General features: G+C 41.2%; 2 protein-coding genes across 6 annotated transcripts; one reads left to right on the top strand and one right to left on the bottom strand.

Annotated features, from left to right (window-relative positions):
• Positions 1-383: 383 nt before the first annotated feature.
• LOC134669567 (transmembrane protease serine 11D-like) lies at positions 384-7,527 on the top strand. The gene is made up of 8 exons (XM_063527217.1): positions 384-484; positions 1,929-1,950; positions 2,474-2,627; positions 3,515-3,672; positions 4,099-4,188; positions 4,662-4,756; positions 7,078-7,159; positions 7,383-7,527. The coding sequence occupies exons 1-8, from the start codon at positions 440-442 to the stop codon at positions 7,502-7,504; spliced, it is 768 nt and encodes a 255-aa protein (XP_063383287.1). The 5' UTR covers positions 384-439; the 3' UTR covers positions 7,505-7,527.
• Positions 7,528-8,269: 742 nt separating this feature from the next.
• Positions 8,270-19,623, bottom strand: LOC134669541 (A-kinase anchor protein 17A). Of its 5 annotated transcripts, none has more exons than XM_063527147.1 (11): positions 19,428-19,623; positions 18,354-19,168; positions 17,714-17,963; positions 17,071-17,209; positions 16,002-16,154; positions 15,477-15,557; positions 13,321-13,462; positions 11,540-11,662; positions 9,894-9,935; positions 9,550-9,609; positions 8,270-9,022 (listed from the first exon to the last, which is right to left on the bottom strand). In XM_063527147.1, exons 2-11 carry the CDS (start codon positions 19,118-19,120, stop codon positions 8,806-8,808), a joined length of 1,974 nt encoding a protein of 657 aa, XP_063383217.1. In that variant the 5' UTR covers positions 19,121-19,168; positions 19,428-19,623; the 3' UTR covers positions 8,270-8,805. The 5 variants fall into 5 exon arrangements, with proteins under 5 accessions (XP_063383217.1, XP_063383216.1, XP_063383214.1 ...); XM_063527146.1 differs by having other exon boundaries at positions 19,440-19,623; XM_063527144.1 differs by having other exon boundaries at positions 18,354-19,623.
• Positions 19,624-25,516: the final 5,893 nt, after the last annotated feature.

The following is a 25,516-nucleotide window of genomic DNA, read 5'->3' as shown; positions in this document are numbered from 1 at the left end:
CACCACATATATGGGAGCGGCCAAGGCGCTCACAAATATCTGAACACGCCTCTATTGTCATGGCGTTAGAGTGTGTGTTCCGATATGTCTCTATATGTCCTGTATGTCTCTCTTTACCCCACATCCCACATTACCTTATTTATAGGTAGGTACATTCGTTTTATAATATTTTTGTTATAATAAATTCGGCTCTAAAATGTAATTTTATACAATAATGCCACAATATTGTTAAATAATTAGATTATTAATAAAACAAATAATCACATTTTTCTACCGATTATGTATATTTAATTAAGAATTACCAGTGGATTAACCACATAATCCTAGATATCGGCTGATAGCGCGTGACGTATGTGATACATTATCGAAATGTAATTAATTTAGTGATATTAGTGATAGTTTAATTAATAATTCAGTCGCACTTTAGTTGGCCATCAAGATGAAACTCGCTCTAGTTCTGCTTTGTGTGGTTGCCGCCGTTCAGGTAAGATAATTGCAGTTGTAATATAAAATCCATATATCGGCGTATAAATCCTCAGCTATGCCTAATTTGAATTAAGTGGTACCCCAGAATAAATAATAGTACTAGGTACAGAAGACTCACTCTCTAACAAAACACGTCTGTTACGATCAGCACAGATATAGCCGCTAGGTGGCGACAGCGCCACGCGCGGCTTATGGCAAACCCCAAAATTGGGGTCGAACGGATGTACTTTTAGTAAGCAACGAAATCGTGGAGTGAGCCACGCCTAGGTATTATAGTTTTCGAAAAGTGAGTTAATTACAGGTTGGACAAACCTAGCTCTATCTACCGGTACTGAGAGTCTGTTATCTCTGTATTGTACAGGCCGCGTAGCCAACACGCCAATCGCTTACGCTCCGTAGCGATCGAAACGCAACTGTCACTGTCACACTAGTATGGAAGAGTGATAGAGAGACACAAAGCGATTCGATGGCGAAGCGCAAGCGATCATCACCTTGGCTAGGCCGCCTGTTTAGTCACCTATAAAATGATTATTTTTGGGTAGGTAATAATTACCTAGGTCTTTATCATCTGTGTCAGATATTTTAAACAGCATCCCGGTTAATACACTTGCGTTCGTGGCTGTAAAGCTCTATACGAGAGAGGATTTTTTGGGTAGGTACAACGTAGTAAATTATGCCTGCCTAAAATATTTAAAAGTTACTTACCTGCTTATTTTCTTGAAAAAGAAAATGATAGGAAATCCAACATCGATATTGTACCGAATCAATTTAATGGGTATGGGTTCTTAGATTGTTCGCCCATGATATTAGTTAGGCTGTCCAGGGGAAGTTACCAGGACATGGACTGGCAAATACGAGTATAATTAGATAAAAAAGGATTAACGGCTGATGTCAGACATTTAGCATAACAACTTGCTTCCGCTGCTAAGATAACTAGTTGATTGAACAGGTGATATATGTTATCGTATTATTTGTGTAAGCAAGCTAGATACGTACCTACCTATTATCTCAGCATAGAGAGAGGTATGTTTTAACATACCTACCATTATAGGTAGGTATATTACCTAATGTTAGGTACTACTTCTTTTGAAACTAGGTGTTCTGTGTACCTGATGGTATTAGGTATGTTAAAATATACCTCTCTATATATATTAAAGTACCTACACAATTTTTACTGGATATTCATAATCTTAGATCAAACCAAATCAGGCATTGGAGCTTTCATAACGAAACCATACCTTCAACTAAAACCTCCTTTTGTTAGCACTTTCTCATTTGCGTCCTGCGGGCGCAGCACGGTTGCATTTTTATCGCCTATCACTATGCGCGTCCCTTTCGCACTTACATACTTGTTAGAACGTGACAGGCATGGTGACAAGGGATAAAAACGCGACCGAAACTTCATCCCAACAATTGGTACAATGTAAAGTTTATTGTTTCAGGCCCGCAGCACCGCTGTTAAAGGTAAACTTTAACATCTGTGTCCCTAGTGAAAAAAGGTATAAGTCTCGGGCAGCGCAGTTGTAAATGGGTATAAGTTCCAAGTAACACCTGTGCCCTTTTCCTCCTAAGCTGTGTGAGACTTGTACCCTTTTTCACTAGGGCCACAGATATTTTCCTGGTAGATTTCTAACGTCAAAACTAGTGTACATAGATAAATTAACAGCGCCCTTTGCGCATGTACTAAAATAGGCCTGCATACATACCATGGTTTGCAATATTTAACTTACTTGTATAACTATAGTTAGGGTTGCCATACGTCCCCGTATTTAAGTATCACGTCCCGTTTTTGTCCCGTATTTATATGGCCCTCAGGTAAAAAAGTTAGGAGACCCCTGCTCTAGAATACCACTGTCCCTTATCAGTTCAGACTAATTATGGCAACCCTCTAACTATAGTGTAAGTGTTATCGACTTTAGGTACTTTACCTAAGCGTCTGTAAAGTATGAGCTTTGTAGAACATGAATGAATAATGAATGTCCTGCAGTGAGACACCACCAGCAGTCATTGGCGGCTCTGGGGGAGAAGCCATGGGTGGTCCACCTCCGCCTGGCCGTTTCCACCAGCGGTTTCCTCGAGTCTTGCACCGGCGCGCTCATTGATCCCAGCTGGGTTCTCACCACCGCGCATTGCGTTAGAGAGTAAGTGTCGTGTTATAACTAATCTGCTGAAGGGCGCCCAGTGAGACACCACCAGCAGTCATTGGCGGCTCTGTGGTCCACCTTCCGCCTGGCCGTTTCCACCAGCGGTTTCCTCGAGTCTTGCACCGGCGCGCTCATTGATCCCAGCTGGGTCCTTACCACCGCGCACTGTGTTAGAGAGTAAGTGTCATTCACCTCTTAACTAACGGATTATAGATCTGCTAACTAAAGCACAGTATAATAAAGAGCTAAAGTCTACTTCTACAAAAGGTAGGTTTGTTTCCTGCGATCAAGAGCATAGTAATATGCTGATGCCATAATGATGTAAATCATAATGTGATCCTTTTGTCGTATTTTGTCTGTAAACGTGACACAGGATGGCGTTTCAAGCGTGCTGGATTGTAAGTAGGTCAAACTGAACAATTTTCATATTGCGACCATCCCGGAAAAAATGCAGTTTCATACATCTCTACAGATGCTCTCTATGGGACCAATTTTTTTCCCGGTTTCAGCGATCATTGTGGGGAAGACCGGGATATTATAAAATTGTTGGTTGGGAAGACTGGCATCGGGCAAAACTCTCGTATTTGTAGGTACCTAGACCTACATTACTTGGCTCAGATACAGTCAAAAAGGAAGAGCTTAACTAATTCTCTCCTTCTCTGTTCTACCGACCTTGTATAAGTGGAGTATATTTGTATACAGGCAGCAATATTATTCGCTTAGCACCTCTGTATACAAACTTCTATGCAGGAGGGGTACCCTTTCTTTGCAGTTGACAGTACAAACCGTACAAACGCAAGAGTTAAAACCGACGAAAGAACATGTACACGGTCTTGTCATGTGCACGTTTTACACCTCAAGATAAATCAATAACACACTTCCAGTCCCCGTTTCATCTGGGCCCGCTTCGGCGCCGTGGAGGTCATCCGCCCCGAGCTGGTGCTGGAGACTACCAACGTGATCCGCAACGGCGACTGGAACCCGCTGACCCAAGAGAACAATGTAGCTCTGGTCAACCTTAACCGCGTCATCGACCTCACCTGTAAGTGGTCATCGTTGTCAATTTTTTAACTTTATTGCAACTATATAAGGTCCACGCTCGACGCTGAACGCGATGATCTGATGGCACGCCAGCCTGCTTCCATTCACTACCACAGTACCACTATGTGGCTGGTGTTCTCATGTGCCCTCAATGTGCGCGAGGGTTCACTTTAAAGGTCGGCTACGTCAGCCATATTCGGGCGCACGAGCGCTGAGCCAACTAGGAGTCGAAGTGGTCGCCTTGGTCGAAATCGGCCGGAAGGATCATCATCATCATAAGGTCCAGCGATCAGTTAGAGGAGTATTTCTGTTACCCGCAAACCAAACTGACGACTGCGATCATATTACCATCTCTTTCAATCCTGCGACTATGCAAGTGCGGACGAGAAATATTTTTCTGTTGGGAATTAATAAAGTTTGTTTCCAGCGAACATCGGCGTGATCCCTCTGCCCGCCGCTAGCAGCGGCCTACCCGACCGTGCTAACTACTGCGCCTACGGAGAGTCCCAACCTGACAGTAAGTTACATATTTGTTACCTAACGGGATGAGAAAATGAAAAGAAGGAAAGTATAGGCACTTCATCCAACCGCAAAAATCCTTACATTTCCTAGGCGGTCATTTCTCCAACATCCCAAAAGCGCCCATTAAATTCCTTATACCAAAACCTTTCGTATGCCACTAGCCCCACCATATGATGCTACAGCATATAACCTTCCCTTTCCTTTCCGTAACTTCAAACCTTTCCTTTGCCCAGCTCCAAATGTTTATCAAGCTTCTAGAGTTAAGTTGTTGAGGTTTCTAAAAAAACCCTGACACTCGGTCAAGTCCTCTGCAATCCTAAGGACCGAAAATCCTGACAGGTCATGGGACTCATGGGAAATGTATATATAGGTATAGCTTCAAGTAGCTAACCGTTTCGTCAGTAGCTACACTGCGGACTCTTAGCCCGCAGACTGCTACACCAGCTTACCCTGATTATGTTTCCACAGCCGCTGGCGAATTCCTCCGCTGCTGGGACGTGACCATCGTCGCAGAAGACCAGCAAGCGGTCATCTATGAAGGCGAGGATATCTCCGCTACTGAGGTAGTTACCTAACTACATTATATAACTACATACTCTCTCATTACGCACAAGCATATCTACGCATACGTATTACCATAATGGAGCCTAACCTTAGAGCATTTAATAACTGGAGTGGCCATTAAGAGCTTACCCCTCTGCCGAAAAACTTGCACAATTGTGCAAACTTTTGTACCTATGGACTGACATGGCTATTTGTACGTTGCGTACAATTCATGTAGAAACATTTGACGTCCCCTCCCCCGCAAAAAGGCAGACTGTTTCGTAAAGAAACTGACAGCAATGACATATCCAGTTACTAAATGCTCTAAGAGCCTAAACAGGGTCATACGAGGGTTGCCTTTTATATTTCGGGATTTGAAATTATTAACGACTTTATACTAACAAAAATGGCTTTATTGTTTTTAAAAATATTCTCCTTTGAGGTCTACGTATTTTTAGGGTTCCGTACCCAAAGGGTAAAACGGGACCCTATTACTAAGACTTCGCTGTCCGTCCGTCCGTCCGTCTGTCACCAGGCTGTATCTCACGAACCGTGATAGCTAGACAGGTGAAATTTTCACAGATGATGTATTTCTGTTGCCGCTATAACAACAAATACTAAAAACAGAATAAAATAAAGATTTAAATGGGGCTCCCATACAACAAACGTGATTTTTGACCAAAGTTAAGCAACGTCGGGAGGGGTCAGTACTTGGATGGGTGACCGTTTTTTTTTTGCTTTTTTTTTGTTTTTTTTTTGCATTATGGTACGGAACCCTTCGTGCGCGAGTCCGACTCGCACTTGCCCGGTTTTTTCATTCGATTAAACCAATTTTTAAAGCAGTTCAACCACTCCGAAGAGGATACCTCTAAAACGGGCGTTTTGAAAGCATCGCAAACTCATTAAATCGATATTTTGAGCTTTTAAAAAGGCGGATGTTTGTGCCGACTGGTGGGGGCTCGCATTATCGTGGAGTAGTATAATCCGTCTGCGGTGATTGGCTTCCCTCACCTTTTCAATCACCTCTGGCAAACAAATGGTTGTATACCATTTAGAATTAACTGTTCTACGTTTTTCGAAAGGAAAGGTTGCGATATGCTCAGTTTTTCCAAAAAAACAGGCAATCATTTGTTTTGCAGTACTTCGTGCACGAACCACTTTTGTTGGATTTGGAAGACCCACACCGTCGACTGCTGTTAATTTTCCGGTTCATACGACTAGATCCACGATCACCTGTGACAATATCATACACATGTTTTGAAGCCCCGCCGCTGTATTTTTTTAGCATATCTTTGCATCAATCCACCCGAGCCTGTTTTTGAGCACCGGTCAAATTATGTGGTAACCATCACGAACAAACTTTCTTGACTGCTAAATGTTCATGCAATATTGTTTGAATGCTGGTCCCAGTAATGCCCAAGGACGCCTCAATCTCTCGATATGTCATATAACGGTCTTGCAATAATAATTCACACACAGAGTCAATGTTTTCCGGAACAATCACTGATTTTGGACGACCTTTGCGAAACTCGTCCACAAGCGAACTACGGCCACGAACAAACTCTGCAAACCAGCGGGTAAATACTCGTCCTTGATGGTGCTTCATCTTCAAAAGTAAAAAAAAGTTCATCTATGCACTGTTGTTGACTGAGGCCGTGTTGAAAACTGTAAAAAATTATCTCTCGAAAATGTTCGCGAGTCAATTCCGTGGTAGCCGATGCGATATTTTTTCAAATGACAATTAAAAACAAAACACGGTCGAGTCATAACTTTTTTCTCTTCATATTGCCGCCAAAGTGTTTAAATTACACGTTTATAACCTCAGTTGGCAGATGGCAGCACTAGTTTATTCAAATCCCGAAATATAAAAGGCAGCCATGTATAGCTTGGGGGTCATCCATTAATTACATCACACGTTTAGGGGGAGGGAGGGGGTCAAGAAAATGTGACATATTGTGACATGGGGGAGGGGGGACACACAAACTTTGTGACGTCACTTTAACTTCATCAGTAACCGAGAATTTATTTAAATTATTTTATTCGCTGTACATTTAAATAACAAGTTTTTAAAACGATAATCGTTTTTATTCGTGTAATTTTCTTACCTAAGCAGTTTTGGGTTATAAAATTACTAATATTTATATCGTCAAAAATATTTTGTTAAAATATTAATAATACTTAGGTACTTACTTAATTCAATTTGGCGAATTCGTAGAAAAAATGTGACGTCACACTAAGGGAAAGGGGTTTGCCAAATGTGACAAGGAGGAGTCAAAAAACCTAGAAATTCGTGTGACGTAATTAATGGATGACCCCTTGTAATATTGTTATATCTTTACAGTTCGACACCGGCGCCCCTGTTGTCGGCGATGGAGTACTGGTAGGCTTGCTTTCTCAGAAGGGAGATTTCCGTGACGAAGCTGGTAAGCAAAGTTCACTTTATTAGGAGTCCCAAGAATGGATTTCTGATAGATGGAGTGTTTTAAATCGACAAGAGTTACGAATTAAGTACCTATTCGCACATGTATCGTACGTTTTACAGTACATATGGCCCTTTAAATTTTACGTAATGTGCTATCGCACTAGTGCAGTAAAGTAGCACTATATCGTATTGTATTACCACTATATTACCTCCTTTTCTCGCAGTGTTCATCCGCACCAGCGCCCAAGTGAACTGGGTGGTCGGTATGACCGGACTAGACTTCAGCCGCGCATCCGCTCCCGAGCAGCAACGCGAGGATGTCATCATCGTCAACGACCTCAACTAAGTTGACCTGACGACGTTTAATAAACGATTTACATGAGTTTTTAGAGGTTTTTATTTGACTGTCGCATCAGAAGATAACTAAAGACAAGGAGAAATCATACTTCTGATTTGTAAATTACCTACCTACTTATATAAAAAACTGTATCATCAGTATCACACATCTTTTACAGTAGACCGTAATTAAATTGGTCGACCCGTACTGGATATTGATGGATTTTTTCCTCCTCCCCTCCTCCCAAGCGAATCGCGTGTATCGTCTCCATTCCGTCATCTCCGTCGGGTGAATAACATATTGAGGACCCATAGTGTAAGGCCTGAGTGGATGCTCGGAGCGGAGCGTTCGGCGGGGCGTGCAGCGTGGCGTCGGCCTTACCAGTAATTTGAGCAGCGTGGACTAAGGCCGCCTGCTCGCTCAACTCGAGAGTCCACTCAGGCCTTACACATATAAAATAAGACTAACAACGTCTATACAAAATCGCGTTTCTTCAATATTCTAATGCAGCCTCAGTTGCATACATTTTTATTGTCGGTCAAAATATCTCACGCTGAATATTGGAGAGAGCGATTTCATATAGACATAGTTAGCCTCCTTGTTTCATTCGTCCATGGAACAAGTGTGATAAGAAACTAAACCAAGTACTTTATACGATACAAAAGCTTTCAAAAGTTAGTGGCGCTGCGGGCACCACCGGTCACGCCATTACGTTCTACGTGCGGTTTTGACAGGTTCAAAACTCAAGTTGGTTACATATGATAAAACAAAACATTTCTACAAATAAATTTTATTTGTTCTTATTACAAAGTTTGGCAATTACCAATAAACTACTTAACTAATTCAATCTGATCACTTTAACATTGTTGACTAATAATCACTCTGTCTTTTTAAGCCGTACTTTCACTAATTTTCTTCGCACTCTTGGATCGTTTCACTTCCTTTCCCAATCTATATTGTAATCAATCGTCCCACTTGCTAAAATCTTCAAAATCACTTAGTTAGATCATTCAGCTTCTGCCTTTTAACCTTTTGGACGTCAAAGACCGATATATCTGCACCGTAGGTCCAACGCCAAAGATCTGTTAATCGGTCACAAACCACAGAGCAACATAGACCTACGTGCACATGCAAAAAGTTCAATTTCAGTTTTGACACTTGGCATCCGAGTGACAGCTTTTGTGTTTGACACGGCGTCAAAAAGGTTAACCTTCCTCGAACCACTCCTTTTCCATACATATCGTCAATAACGTCAAAATCACGTTAACGCCAGCTCTTAACTCGTTCCGTTGTCACTCTCCAGCTCTTCACTAATCTTGTTTCTTCGGGCTCTTGGACCACTCCTTCCCGTTCCCCTCGCGGGGCAGCGACCAGCTCTTGGAGCGGGGCCGGGGGGGTGCGGGGGTGGAGGCGGAGGCGTCCCTGGGTGTGGGGTCGCGGTGTTTGTCGGGCGAGCGGGACTTGGTGCGGCGGCGGCTGCGCGAGCGGGACTTGCGCGAGCGGGACCGGGAGCGAGTGTGGTGGGACCTGGAGGAAGTGTTTGGTTATAACCTCGTGACACTCACCATACATTATAGCTAAGGAAGTTTGAGTCTTGTTGTACTTTTAATTGGGTTGAACTTCATTTGTACGAAAGTCTTACGAGATAAAAGAAATGCTGCCTTAAAACAAAGTGACTCGTAATGTGGATTGGGCGGCACAAGGTATTTGTCTTGTGCGACCTTACTCTGCCGGGCTAGCACATGATTGCCGCGACAGTATCTCGTGAGGTAGACTACCCGTCCCTCTTTAATTAATACAGTTAGAAAAAGACGGGTAGTCTATCTCCCACGAGATACTGTCGCACCAATCATGTGGTTGACCAACTGGGGCGTCACATAGTATGGGTAGACAACTTCGGATACAGACCATGAAGCGACTTCTACTCTTACTCCTTCTCCTGCTTCTGCTTCTGCGCGACCTCGACCTTGACCGCGAGTAGGAGCGGCGACGTGAGTGCGATCTAACAACATATTCTATGGTTTCAATCTGTGGCCCTCTGACCGTGAACTCACCTTGACCGTCGACTTCTGCTCTTACTCCTTCTCCTGCTCCTGCTTCTGCGCCACCTCGACCTTGACCGTGAGTAGGAGCGGCGACGTGAGTGCGATCTAACAACATATTCTATTGTTTCAACCTGTGGCCCTCTGACCGTGAACTCACCTTGACCGTCGACTTCTGCTCTTACTCCTTCTCCTGCTTCTGCGCAACCTCGACCTTGGCCGTGAGAAGAAGCGGCCACGTCAGCGCGATCTAACAACATATTCTATGGTTTCAACCTGTGACCCTTTGACCGTGAACTCACCTTGACCGTCGACTTCTGCTCTTACTCCTGCGCCTGCTTCTGCTTCTGCGTGACCTCGACCTTGACCGCGAGTAGGAGCGGCGACGTGAGCGCGACCTACGATATAATATTAAGTAAAAGTCATACTGTTTGGAAGATTACACGACACACACACTACAGGATGGCTAAAAAATAAGTGCATTCCCGTTGCTAGGCAGGTTTTGGGATTACACTGAGCAACTTTTACTATGGAACCATCCTCGAAATCGCAAAAAAAATTTGGCTGCGTCATACATTTTAGCTGGTCTGTTTTCTATGGGAGGGTAATTTTTTTTCGCGATTACGGGGTTGCTGGTCCCAAAGTAAAAGTTGCTCAGTATAATCCCAAAACCTCCCTAGCAACGGGAATGGACTTATTTTTTAGCCACCCTGTATACTAAAAATACCGACTATTGAGGGAGTGCGTTGCCTCAATTTTTTTTGTATTTGATTTGTGCGCGTTTAATTGTTTATAGAAGAGATTACCTATATTAAAATTACTTTATACTGGTTACTCACGCACACGTACGGGTTGCAGTATACGCCGCGCTATCGCTACAGATGGAACAGTCGGTGCTCCAGACAAGGATGCTCAAAATGGATCGAAACATGTCAAGCGACTGGTCAAGCGATTACTCGACTAAATAATACGTCGTAAGTAACACTTTTAAAATACTTGTAATATGTTCGAGTCTCACGGGAGTTATAGTTAAAAGGTAAAAAAACGTGTCTATTTCTACTGCGTCTTTTAGGGTTCCGTACCCAAAGGGTAAAAACGGGACCCCATTACTAAGACTCCGCTGTCCGTTTGTTTGTCTGTCACCATCAGGCTGTATCTCATGAATCGTGACAGATGATGTATTTCTGTTGCCGCTATAACAAATACTAAAAACAGAATAAAATAAATATTTAAGTGGGGCTCCCATACAACAAACGTGATTTTTGCCGTTTTTTGCGTAATAGTACGGAACCCTTCGAGCGCGAGTCCGAGTTTTTAGCATTGGAAAAGACAAACAAAGAAGCAAATCGGCATCAACCGGTCGCCTTATATAGTGATGTAAACTGCTCGCCTCCAAATAATTACTCGATAACTACAAACAACATACATGCGGTATACCCAGGGAATCGGGATGCCAGGAATTTAATTTCTTTGTTGAACGTCAGGGTTGAACCACCCTGGATAGGAGCAGTTAACGCACTCTATTACTCCCTGTAGATAAATATTTAATTTACAAAATTATATAAAAACGTAGCATCGCTTAGGATTACAGACTAACCTATCAATCCACCTATGATTAACCCAATTTTCATAGCTTTTTCGGTAATTAAGGGCTTGTGCACAAATTACGCGAGGTTCGAGATAGAGGAGGGGGGGGCGTCACGAATATGAGGCCTCACTTGTAGAATAAATACCTACCACATGAGTAGATATTTTTTCTCGCTTTCGTTAAACATAAATCTTCACTCCACACCTCAAAATAGCGAGTCTATTTTAAGATATTTCGGAGCGCGTGGCCTTGACCGGAAAAATTTCAAAAAAATACACGTGGTTATGTGGGGTAGCAATAAACTTCATCAAATATCACCAAGGGGGAGTGGGGTCAAAAAGTAGCCGAATACACCTAGCGTGATTTGTGCACAACCCCTAAACGAACCAAAATTAATCAGGGTTCAACAAATACCTGGACCTGGAGCGTGACCTTGACCTCGTGTACGAGCGGCGGCGGGAGCGCGAGCGGGAGCGGGAGCGGAGGCGGTCGTCGTGCTCGTTGCGGTGCTCGTTCTCGGTTAGCCTTTTGAAGTATCTGTAGGAATAGTACATTATTGCAGAGGCCGGGAAAGGGCAATTCGTGGATGAGTTTCGATTTTGTCGGACGACGCGAAGCGGAGTCCGACAAAGAAGACGAATCCACGAATTGCTATACCTGCCGAGGCATATATAGTGCTTTTCTCCAAACATGCGAGGAAATAAGGTAAAATAATAATTATTTAAGCATCAAGCATCACTCAAATCAAACCTTCACATCCAAAATGTCAAAAACAATTTCCCTCCTTAATTAATTTTTAAAAGTTAAAGGCACAAACTTATTTTGCCATTCAGTACCATTCAATATTCGTTCATTCAATATAATTGTGCAATATAGTTGGTCAAACCAATTTTTCAGTCAGTAAGAACTAGGAAAACTATACCCATCCTTTTCTTTTGGGTGCTAGTACTAGTGTAAGACAAAGATAGTATGATTCTCTCTGTCTATGTTTGAAATGAGAAAGTCCTTTGACAAACTATATAAACTTTATGAACACGGATGAGATTCTTAAAAAAATATAAAAATAATCTTTGATTTTATTAAGCAGTATTCGCACGATCATACACGTGAAATGATAGCTGATCGGGTCGTGTAGAAGCGGCTCGCGGCAATAATAATTGGCTGTTTGCGTTTTTTATTATTAAAAAGTAAAAAACACTACAATAATAAGTTATTACTGTAGTGTTTTTTTACTTCCCGTCCGCTAGAAGAGGACAGCGATAGTTTGTTTTTTTTTATTAGAGTTTGACATTAACGAAGAACTTCCCGTACTATTTTTGCTACAGTAAGGTGAACATTTCCGAGCATATTGGAAAAAACAAGTTTATAGTACAGATTTGTATGATGGCTATAACTACATGCTTTACTGGGAAGAGAAATCTGAATTATTAAATATAATTGTACAGAGACGGTTTACATTCAAAATGACAAAAAATAATTATTTAAAAAATACCAATATACCAATTTTTGCGACTGGCTGATCACAGATTGCATGCAAATGTTTGCATGTCGTCACACGAATAGATGTTTAAAAACTGCTACGGTTTTCAGTTATTTTTCGGCAGAAGGTAAAGTACCGCCTATCGTAGACTCACTAACTTCGACCTTAGGATGGTATTCCACCTTCCCAATTTCTTCTTCCAATGTAATTGCGTCTCACTCTCTCATTAAGCAAAATGTGAGACGCAATACACATTGGACATATGGAATACCACCCTAAAGATCAGTTAGGATAGCGGTGCCGTAAAGGTGTGTCTACGCTAGGCGAGCCGAGCACGAGCCGAACACAATTCGTCTAATGTGGACCGACTTACAAGCCACGAACGAGCGCGCTGCGAGCGTTTCGTTCGTGCTCGGCTGCGTTCCGCCAGTTGTCGGTTTTTTGACGAACACAAAGGGATTTGCTTCGCGCTCGCAGTGCGCTCGTGGACGTGTTCGTTGTACGTCCACACTTGACGCCGCGAACGACGAAGCCGAGAACGGCTCCGCTCGTGCTCGGTTCGTCTAGCGTAGACCCACCTTAATATAGCGGCCGTCTCCATACTAAATAATACGGCTAAATATGGATGTCGTAGTATTTGTATGGAGACGGTCGCTATATGGCGGCACCGCTATCCTAGGAAACTAGAGCATAACTCCCTCGTAACGCGACTCACTTGTAGTACTGGTGCGAGGCGTCGGGCCCGTCGAAGTACGGCATGCGCACCCCCCGCCCTCGGCCGCGGCCCCTCCCCCGCGGCCGCCGGTAGTTGTCGGGCGGCGGGTAGTACTGCCCGCGCACCGGGTAGTACATCGACGCTGCGGGAACACGACACGTTACGGCGATGCAACGACATTACGCGACTGGCGACGGCGGCAGCGATCGTAGGTGCGAACGAAAGGTCCGATCACAGTGTATCCTCCTATGGTTATCGCTGCCGCCGTCGCAAGTCGCTCAATGTCGTGGCCGAATCGTTAGTTTGTGTATAAGGGAGAAGTGAAAGTTGGAAGGGGTAGGACGGACTTTCTCTGATCAGATCGGCAAAATCCTGAAGAAAGGCCAGGTCAAGAGCACCCTAAACCGGCAAGCGTGTATGAGGAATGTCATGAAAGTGAATGAAGCGAAAGAGGTATGTCAGGATCGTAGCAAGTAGAAATCCGTGGTCTCTGCCTACCCCTCCAGGAAATAGGCGTGATTATATGTATATGTATGTATGTCCTATGAAATCCAAATTCACTTATCTAATGTGACAACCGATAAATAATACATTTGACCTGACAACAACACATAGAATAGCTGAAAATAAATTATACATATGTGACGTTCCACTGCAAAAGGTACCTTATGGCGGCTGGCGCTTACGTCGCATAGCGCCGCAATAATATTGGAGCGGCGTGAATCATAGCGTAAGCGCCAACCGCCATAAGGTACCTTTACTCTAGGGACGTCACATATAATTGTTGAAGTCAACATCCTGGAAATAAAGTTTTCGATCCAAAAACAGCAGATAGTGATAACCCTAATATAATATGATTAGGGTTTACATTAGGGTTGTCACTATCTGTGGCTGAAATAAAGAGAAAATTAGTTGGTCTGGCTAAAGGAGGTATTCCACCTGTCCAATTTCTTTGTCCAATTTCGTTGAGTCTCACTCTCTCATTAAGCAAAATGTGAGACGCAACACATATTGGACAAAAAAATTGGATAGGTGGAATGCCACTCAAGGCCTAAGCTAACATTGCACACAAAGTGAGTATGTGTCATTATAAATGACATATTTTCAAAGATGTTTGCCATTCATGATGACATAACTACAGTTTGTCATTGCAAATGCTATGCAGTGTTAGCTTGGTCCAAGTGTAAATTACTTAAATTTAAGAAATTTCATTTCCGCAGTAGGGCCTTAGAAAGCAGAAACAAATCAGCCATTTCAAGTTTATGGCTTCTCCTGAAAAAATGCTGATGGTATTCCACCTATCCAATTTCTCTGTGTTGTGTATTGCGTCTCACATTTTGCTTAATGAGAGAGTGAGACGCAATGAGATTGGACAAAGAAATTGTACAGGTGGAATAGCCACCTTTGCCAGTAGAAAAAGGCGCGAAATTCAAAATTTGTATGGGATATCGATCCTTGACGCTTACATTTTTAAAATTTTCCACCTTACGCCTCGGCCACGACATTGAGCGACTTGCGACGGCGGCAGCAACAACCATAGGTGGGAACGAAAGGTCCGATCGCTGGGTCTCGCTCTATGGTTATCGCTGCCGCCGCCGCAAGTCGTTCCATCGTGGCCGAGCCGTTATGCTAGTGACAGAGGTGGCTTGACAGAATATATTCCCCTTATTCATAAACGTTTACTAAAGTTCATCATCATCATCATTTCAGCCTATATACATCCCACTGCTGAGCACAGGCCTCCTCTCATGCGCGAGAGGGCTTGGGCTATAGTCCCCACGCTAGCCCAATGCGGATTGGGGCACATACACCTTTGAATTTCTTCGCAGATGTATGCAGGTTTCCTCACGATGTTTTCCTTCACCGAAAAGCTAGTGGTAAATATCAAATGATATTTCGTACATAAGTTCCGAAAAACTCATTGGTACGAGCCGGGATTTGAACCCGCGACCTCCGGATTGAAAGTCGGTCATCATATCCACTCGGCCACCACTGCTTACTAAAGTTGACAAGCCGATAATAATCGTTTGTCCCTTTCCGGCGTATTGGTATGATGGAAGGGTACAAACGATTATTATCGGCTTGTCAACTTTAGTAAACGTTTATGAATAAGGGGGTATGTGTGTAGTGTAGTAGTGATGTAATGATACTCATACTCTGAGGGAACGGGAATCCGGGCGGCGGCACGGCGGCGAACGGGTACCCGAAGCCGTAGGGATGCGCCATGCCGTACATGCCTGCAAACAAAAGTTCATATCTTGGTCCAATGTGCAATGTCTCACTCTCTCATTAAGCAAAATGTGAGACAAAATACACATTGGACAAATAAATCGAACAGGTGGATACCACCACCACCCTGAGCTAAAATTAGTATGTCAATACAATATCCACTCAGAGCGAGCATACGTACGCGCGAGGAAATTGCCTCACGCGTATGCTCGCTCTGTGTGGAGTCCACAAACAGTAAACAAACTACCAGGCTTTTTTTGACGTGATAACGATCTAAATCTATGAACACCGGTAGCATGCATGAAAAAGTGTCACGTTGTGGACAAATCTCCATGGTAACGTTGTGGACTGATCTCCATGGTAACGTTACGTAATGGTGATGTTTTCTTATGACGTTACAGACAACCATATTTTTGATCTCTGTAATAATTTAATAAAATTGCAACACTCACTGGCAGCCTTGTTGTACTCTAGCTCTCTCTCAGGGGTCGTCAACTTTTCTAACTTGACGCCGCGCCGCGGCCGCTCGTCCGACGATACGGACGACGGCGACAACGAACGACGAGGCTTTTTCGTTTCCAGCGCTGAGCGGAGGACTATACGACCTGGGAATATATAATGTAATATATAAAGCAGTTCTACTTTATTTAGTCAATAAATTTGGGTATCTATTTTCTTATATTAGCAGTAATGATCAAAGTTAAAGGTGAATTCTTGCGTATAATCAATTTATCTACCTACAATACTTAGGAAAAGATTTAACAACTACAATATTTCTTCATTAAAATAGCGTAAACGTATTGGTTACGTACTTATTATGTGCATTAGCGCATTGTTTTTCGCTCCTCATGGATACATCCTAGTAATCCTACCCTGTGCGTTACTCAGAACACAATAGTTCACTTAGGGTCGGTTGCACCAAACTGTTCGTATCGTTAAAGAGTTCGCTAAATTTTTATGTATGGAAAGTTTCATAGTAAAGCGCCGGGGCGCGCCGGCTGACGTTGATCAGTCTGTCAAATGTGGTTGGTGCAACTGGCCCTTAGGGCGGGTTGCACCAACCACACTTGACAGACTGATCAACATCACTCAGCAGAGAACTATGAAAATTCCCATACAATAAAATTTAGTGAACACTTTAACGGTGACAGACGGTTTAATACAACCGACCCTTAACGGCCTTAACCATTTGAACGCCACGTCAGGCGTGGCTCACTCCGCGATTTCGTGGCTTTGCTACAGGTAGCTAAAAGTACATCTGTTCCGCCCTAATTTTGGGGTTTGCCATAAGCCGCGCGTGGCGCTATCGCCGCCAAGCGGCCATATCTGTGCTGATCGTAACAGACGCGTTTTGTTAGAGAGTGAGTCTTCTGTACCATTATTGTACTATTATTTATTCTGTGGCCACGTCAATAGAGTGGAATGCGATGCACGAAGATTGCTATTAGGCTGCAGACGCCCGCGTCAGTTGATGTCCTTGTCGGTCAAAGACATTAGCCAAGCGGTGAAGATGAGACTGACCGTCCAACGCCTGCTGGAAGCGGTCCCTGGCGGCCTGCAGCGCCTCCTCGCAGCGGCGCTTGCAGCGGTCCACCACGCGCGCCCGAGCGGCGCGCTCGCCCGGCGCCGACCGACCGTTCATTTGCAGGTCCGGCCGGAGCTGAAATGTTTACAAAGTGCTCAATGTAGTTGTCTACTTTAGAGTCAGACGAACCAAAAAACCGGCTAAGTGCGAGTTGGACTCGCCCACCGAGGGTTCCGTACTTTTTAGTATATGTTGTTATAGTGGCAACAGAAATGCATCATCTGTGAAAATTTCAACTATTAATGAGATACAGCCTGGTGACCGACAGACAGATAGACAGATGGACATTTGAGTCTAATAGCGTCCCGTTTTAACCCTTTGGGTACCGAACCCTAAAATGCACGTTAGATAGATAGATAAATTCTTTATTCATACCCACAAATTATGGTATGGTATGGCAGTGGCTAGGTGCGTGTGACTCTCATGAAATGCCACAAGAAATCATCATTTCCAGGACTTTCAAAGAACCACAACTGTTGTCTTAGAGGTAATTCTAAATACTCACGTTCAACTCGTGTGTTTATTATTTTTTGTCACACACTGTAAGATGGCCAGAAGAAAAATTAATAATTTAGTTACCTCAATTCTTTTAAATAATTCCTCAATCAGCCGCATAGCCTGTAACTTCTTCTGAGCTTCCAGCAACTTCTTCCTCTCTTCTGCAACCTTCCCGTTGAGGTCCACGTCATCCCGTTGCATGAGCTTTGCTAACTGCTTCTTCTTCCTTCTCTCCTCTCGTTCCCGCATTTTCTCCAGTTTTTCACGCTCTCCTCGCTCGTATTTTTGTCTTAAAGAGTGAAAAATTATACGTGAGACGGTTTCTTTTTGTCTGGAATAGATGGAATGTGCGGAGGACCATTTATGTAACGAAAAATAGCTTTAAAGTGCACAGAGTTGACGTTTGGGGATCAATGACATACTAATACTATTATGGCAGACCTAAACGAATTTAAAGACAGTGTTTTCTCCTGGTACTGTTTTTTGTAGATGTTGAACCAATATAAGAATATATAGCCAGACAAACACCTTTAATGTTTGAAAAATTATAGTATCAAAAGATTGCATGTTGCAATACGTTATGTTGTGATGTATTATGAGCATATTGTGTTGTGCGGGAAAGTATGGTACTTAAGGTACTACCTTAAGTACCAAAGGTACTTAGAAATGTTAAAATAATCACTAGATCCATGAACTACAATCAAAAATGTAATAGTCTCACCTTTCTTTAGCTTCTCTCTTAGCAATCTTCTCTTTCTCGGCCTTCTCCTCATCTTCCTTAGCTCTCTGTCGAGAAGAGAGACGTTCCCTCACGATAGCCCTCCGTTTCACCGCTGCATCGGTCATATGCTTCGTCTTATCAAAATCGACTTTGATGCCGCACCATTCTGCTATATCATCCTTCTTTCTTAGCAACTTCCGACCGCGGAGAGCATCCATGCAGCGGACGAAGCCGACATATTCGTGAAACTGAATATATGCCTCAAAATATAAAGCTTGATCTGAGGGTGGTGTTGTGATCCCCCGCATTGTAGCCTTCATTTGAAGACGAAAAGGGTCAGCTATGGGGATATCAATTTGTCGAATGTTGCCAAACTTTTCAAACGCTTTTTTCAACACATGTTCTGATGGTGGGGCATCAGCATCCCTGTCCCGATCATGAACGAACCAACGGATTGGAAGATTACATATGTGTATGGTGTCTGGCCGCTCACCGGGCTTCATTTCATCCATGTCAGTGGCATCACGGAAAAACGAGTCCCACGAGTGACGGCTAGGGAAATCTGACTTCGCCTCGGATACTTTCACTTTGAGGGGTTCCGGGTAGTCATTTAACTGCACTATTCGGTCGTCGAGTCTCGCGAGCACCCGCTCAAGCTTATCTGGCTGCTCTAACTCGGCATCGAATCTTATTACTTCAGAACTATGTTTGGACACTTTTAGAATCGAAAACGCATCAGGTTGGATCATTTTTCTCAATTTCTCCATCAATTCCCAGTTGGAGATGGACTTGCCGTGAACCTTGTGGGCTGGGAGCTGAACAGAAACGTTTAGCTTTGCGAACGACTTGAGATACAAACGCTGGGGCAGATATAGCACCACAGCGTCTGATGGGTCTCTACACACTTGGATATTCATTGTGATTATTGATAACCTAACCTAAACCTAACGCTAACACCTAATCAATTAATGACAATACAATGAAAGAACAATTACAATTACAAACATGTTAAATGGAATGAAACAAGACGAAACAAAATTCTTAAATACTAAAATACAATGTAATGAAAGCTACTCATGAAATGACCAAAGTATTGAGGAATCGCGCCCATCGTTCACGCTGCTTAATGTCAACACGAGGTATTATTTGTTGTTCAAACAACTCGATATCACTACTACACTAATGTTATTTTAGTAAAGTCGGAAAGAAATGAAAATCGGCAATCAGAAATTCTCCATTTTCGTTCTATTCCAGAGGGTGAATGACTTATGACAATGACAATGACATACACGCACTCGACAGCATCAAGCAGACCAATCAGGTGAAAGTATACGTATCCAGGCGGCTCTGTAATTGATCAATAGAAATGAGCGGTAACAAATTATATCAAATGAAAACATGAAAATAACGCTCTTTTCGCTCTAACATACAAATAGACACACATTACTACAGATAAAAATAAACTTTAATCCGGTGCAGTAAAGACTAGATTTATTGATCTTCACTTCTACATTATTTAACAATAACGTTGATTGCGTCATACCTATAACGCGAAATCTAACCCATAGACATAATATATATATAGACGGTGTCTCAGCGAGCTGTCACTGTTGCCACTTTTGTTTAGTGTACGATTAACAATGAGGCCCACGTTGCTGTAGCCATGTCGATAAAGTCATATCGATAAACTATCGACATTTCTTGCAATTTTAATTTTCCTTCAAAGGCTTAACGATACCTAAAATGACCAAAAACGCTTTTATTCTTTATTGTGGTTATCAGATCACAATTTTATAGTCACGCCCCAGCAGGGAACCAAGGGAAAGTTCAGATATTTAATTAAAATACATAAATACCTCCTAAAATAGGTGTTCCGCAATAACTGAATTATATTATAATATATTAATTATCCATTAGCATTTCAATTATGTTTATGTTTAACGAAGATATTGAAGCTTCAATTAATCGCTATTTCGTTCCGCTGTGTAGCGTTTATCGATATATAACATGATTAAAATCGACTTTTCACATCCCTAAAAGAGCACACATATACGCTTTTACGCACACATACACAGCCTGGGCGCATCAAGAAAGGCAACACTTGATTTGAAGTCCACCTTGTCAACAGTATGGTTGTCCTTTTTTGACAAACGGCATTTTAAAAGAGCGAGGAGAGAGAAATGATACTAGTTGCTGCGTCGTGAAAGAGAACAGAAAAGGTTGGGCCCTTGATCTAACCACCAATCTAGTCTAGTATATAACTGGATCTGCCATGAGGGGCGGGGGAAGGGACCGAACAGAATAGTCTTCAGTAGGAGTAGCAGCGAAAGAGCTATTATTGTTAGTCCTTGTCAAAATCTCACATTTTGTTTTTATGTTTTGAAATAGTTTTGAATTTGAATTTTGCGCCTTTTTAACCGCCTTAACCTTTTGGACGCCAATGGCTGGTATATCCGCACCGCAGGTCCAACGCCATAGACGGATAAATCGGTCACAGATCACAGAGCTACGTGCATATGCATAAAGTTCAATTTCAGTTTTGACACTTCGGTTACGTGGCGTCCGAGTGCCGTCCGAGTGCGAGTCCGTGGCGCCAGCTAGGGTTGCCAGATGGTCGGGATTTGGCGGGATTCTCCCGATTTTTAGCATGTGTTCCCGATTCCCGATAAAGCGTAAACTGTCCCGAAAAACAGCTTCACGTTATAAAACAAACAATTTCAAGTTCCAAACTGTCGTGTCGGTCGTCGAGCGAGCGAGCTGACGTAGTAATATAGCAATAATGTATAATATCGTTGTTTTTGATACAATTACTTTAATTTGAATGTATTTTTTTCCCGACTTAAGTCCCAAAATCCCGAAAAATTGATGTTGTTTCCCGATAACAGCGCCTTTCGGTCTGGCAACCCTAGCGCCAGCACAGCTTTTGTGTTAGGCAAGACGTTGAAAAGGTTAAAAAAAAGTTTGTCCGCGATTATCTCGCGTTTGGCCGAACCGATTTTGATGCGGTTTTCAGAAGTGTTTGCTAGTTGCTACATTGTGGAAGTTTTAGTATACATACAGGGATGGTACCAATTGGATCCGGCAGGCGATACTGCTATCGGTATATCGTCTAATTTGATTTGCTGAAACCGATTTAGATGAAATTTTGCATTTATATATGTCGGCGGCCTATCGTAATGTTCCTGTGTAATGTTTTAACGATAGTCACATTAAACCTATAGGCACGATAGGTTCATTAGAAATAGGAGCCCTGCGTAGCGGGGCTGCGTTGACTCAGGGAACGAGTCAAAGATTTTCACGTTTCACGATATGCCTAGGAATTTCACGATATGCCTGATCTTACGATCGGCCGCCGACATATAGACCAAATAGTTGGAGCAAAGTTGGTCGGGATAAAGGTTGATATATACTGGTCTGTACGGGCGCGCGTCATTTGACATCTTTGGCGATCAAACGTTGATGATAGGCCATGGAAATAACAACAAATAATTATAAAGAATCCTTTTATTTTTTAAATACAGAATCAATTACTCACAAACGACACGTTTAATGTGTAGAGCTATTGCGTAAAATGCAATTTACAATTGATGAAACATCAAGCACAACCCTAGAGGCACAACCCTATCAGAGATCAAACAAAATAAAAAATATGCAACATGTTGAAGTTAGTTTTTATCGTAGAAATTGTAACGGTTGGCGCCTAGGGTTGCGACTCGACGGTATAACATATCAAATAGACTTAGACTATCATAAATAAATCGGCTCAGATTTACACAGCTCTATTCCAAAATATAATTACTCCTTACTAATAAAAAATAGATTTATCAGCTATTATGTACATGGTCACAAATTGAATACTGTTTATTTGCTTATGACGAGTTAAGACTATTATGCTAAAGCAAATTTGAAATAGGTAGGTTAGTCGTCACAGTATTGTTATAGTCAAATTTCAGTAAAAAAAAGTACAGGATGACTGAGTGCAATTTGCGAGATTTACAATATCAAAGAACAAAATCCCACGAAGTTAAGGGTGAATAGTTGTTGCGGTTATTAAATATATTTTAAGGCGAAGCATTTTCTTTATACAGCTACAAGGCACATATCAATTTCTCAAAAATGTATGTGACTTCCGCAAATCAAGCACTATTTACACTAGTCAGAATACTGCTTGAAGAATTTAGACTCAGCTAAATGCATTACTTATTCAGCACTCGGACCGTGTAAATGTTACTTTAAACATGTATTTTAATACACATAAGAGCTTGCTAGCCTCTAAAAGCGCACATAGCATGTATATTGATAAAAATTAGAACTATAATGTAAATAAATAATTAGTACTAAAGAATATTATAGCACTATTTTAAACTGGGTTTTGAAAAAGTGGCAGTGGTAAAATTATTATATACATTTTAACATTCTTTACAATACCAGCAACATATATTATATTTATGTTTATCTTTCTATATCCTGATCTACCAGGTGAGATAACTAACCCATGGTATACAAAATACAGCATAGCAATATTGAAAGTTAAAACTACATTGTACATAACAGGTAAAGACATACAGTCAGTTATGAAGACCTAGAATTATCCTCCATAGTATTACTTCTTTAATATTAGTAAGGAGACAATTAGTTGTAGACAATAAGTGCCTGCACAAAACAGGGATGGAAATGTCGAACCAGCCTAATTTACCGATATAACAAATGACAGAAATCTCTATAAGTTAACCAAAGTTATAAAAAAATCGTCAATTTCTTTTTACCATTGAATTCTCATTGTATTTGTTACAAAGGTGAAACAAGCGCCTGACGGAGCAGACAATATCATTTCACTAAATTTTATTTACACTCAAAAGGAATGAGACTAGGTCACTTTATTAGAAAATTTCCATAGGAAATAACCCGTTTCCATTATTCTTGAGTGTGTTGTTACTGATTATGCTGTAACATGTATGGCATGATAGAAACATTGCTTCAACTTGCAAAGGCCCAAAATTGTACATCACCAACATAATAAATAAATGTTGAATTTGTATCAAGGATAAAGCAGTTTCTTGCTTTCCAGGCAAAGCAATCTAGCTAAACTATACTAGATGCCCATCTACCCAATATAATCTAGAAATACTAACAGTCATATAAATTAAGTTGTGAATAGAAACTTTTAAGGGTTGTAATACCTACATTGTAAGCCTATAGGAACCAACGTTCTGGATATACATTCCCTTATGGTACATTTAAAACTAATTCATTGCTCAAATGGCTAGTCAGAAGCACAATCGACATTTTAAAACCGTATATTGATTGATCGTAAACATGCAAGTTTGCAATACCGCTTTTGTCAACATACAGTTTATATAATGCGGTATTACACATTTTTTAAGTCTATTTCACATGTTTAAATCCAAAAGCTATGCTAATCGCACTACAATTATATTAATATAAAATTGGCAGTTCAGCTAAACTTTTCTATTTGCCTAATATTTCATCTTGACTGATTGCGAATAAAATGTAAATGCTGATTCGGAACACCACAAACTTTTAATGTTTGCAAATTTAGTTGAAACTATTCGATAGAATTTCGAGATCAGATCTGATTTTAAAGACATTGAAAGTGGAAATGACATAAAAGAAAGAGACTCGCAGATTGATTATGTAGAACTGCGATTTTCCATTAACATTTTACTAATACATAGTTAATTACTTAGAATTTTAAAATGTACATTCTAGTTTGTGGAGCTGAACCTAAATAAAGATTGTAACATTTTAATTCAATTTGTTCTTATTAAATTTGTGAGTAAATTCGTTTAAACCTACTTGTGATGCCCAAGCATTGAGTTAAAACCTAGAAATACATTACACAATAAATATATTAATATGCTCTATTTAACGAACAGTATTCTAGAGATTTTTAATTTTCATTTAACTAAACACATATTGCCCGATACAACACTTCTGCGTATTTGCAGTTCAAAAGTTCGTTTTTTTAGCAATAGAAAAAAACTACGCGATCTTGTCGTCTCTTTTAATTAAAAAAAGCTTTTTAAAATCAGTACCTATTACTTATGAAGGCAAAGTAATGTGTTAATGTGTAATCGTATAAATGATTCATAGTTGTTACATATTTGCCATGACTTATTTTCAATAAAAAGACACGTTTAGATTGTTTACCTTTTTTCTAATACTAAAGAAACGAACTATAACTTATTAAATATTTACAAGAACTGTAAGAACTCTAAATAAACTCACGTACAAAACAAAACTCGATACAATCTACAGTTTTCGTATGAAATAAGTAAAAATAAATTTCAGTCTTCTATTAAATAGTATCATCGCAGACGCTATAAGATCTGATTTACAATAAGAGGAGTATGATACAATTTGTACAACTTATTGAAAATTGACAATGTCTAATGATATATTGATATAATTATATCTTTAATCACTGGTGAGAATAAAGGTAAAACACTCATCCATACGCCATATACAAAGTGATATCTATATTCTGGATCCTTTATATTCAAAAATCATAAATCAATTTCAATATCTAATTTACCTAAATTCTGCGAGCCCAAGTTTACCGATGTGGTAATATGCATCACTTATATGGCGTATTTGAGACCTGTACCTTCCATCTTTTCCGTATAAGTCTGCACATACACTTAGGAAGCCCCATCACTTGTCTAGTCCGTTACAGTCACTATCTGCTGAATCTGACCCTTTCCAACACTAGGCACTTGCTTATACCTAAGCATAGGATATTCACTTAGAAAATTTATTGCTATTAGCACTAAAACACTCCCTCAAAAGTCTTCTTATGGAGAAACCCTTACATATTTGCTTCAGCTCAACCAACTACAAATATTTTTGTTTAACTTCTGTATGTATAATTTTTTCTGCTTATCAATTGGTTTAGAACTTCCCTGTCATTAGGTTTTTAGACGCATTTAGGGACTTATATACTGATATATTTGCTTATATAATTGTGCTACATGTTTTTCCTCAGTACAGAAATGAAGACAAATGCATGACACACTCCTTTCTTAGTGAATGCGGTATCCATTATGAAGTAACTTGTATATCAACTGTAATATATTGGTGTCAACGGAGGCCCTTTTCAATTCTCGGTAAGATCTGTTTAAATTGACGGATCTTTACGACGC

This window comes from Cydia fagiglandana, chromosome 12 (assembly GCF_963556715.1).
Source record: "Cydia fagiglandana chromosome 12, ilCydFagi1.1, whole genome shotgun sequence".
NCBI lineage: Eukaryota > Metazoa > Arthropoda > Insecta > Lepidoptera > Tortricidae > Cydia > Cydia fagiglandana.
Note: the sequence above shows the minus strand (reverse complement) of the source record. Positions and strands in the feature narration are given on the sequence as shown.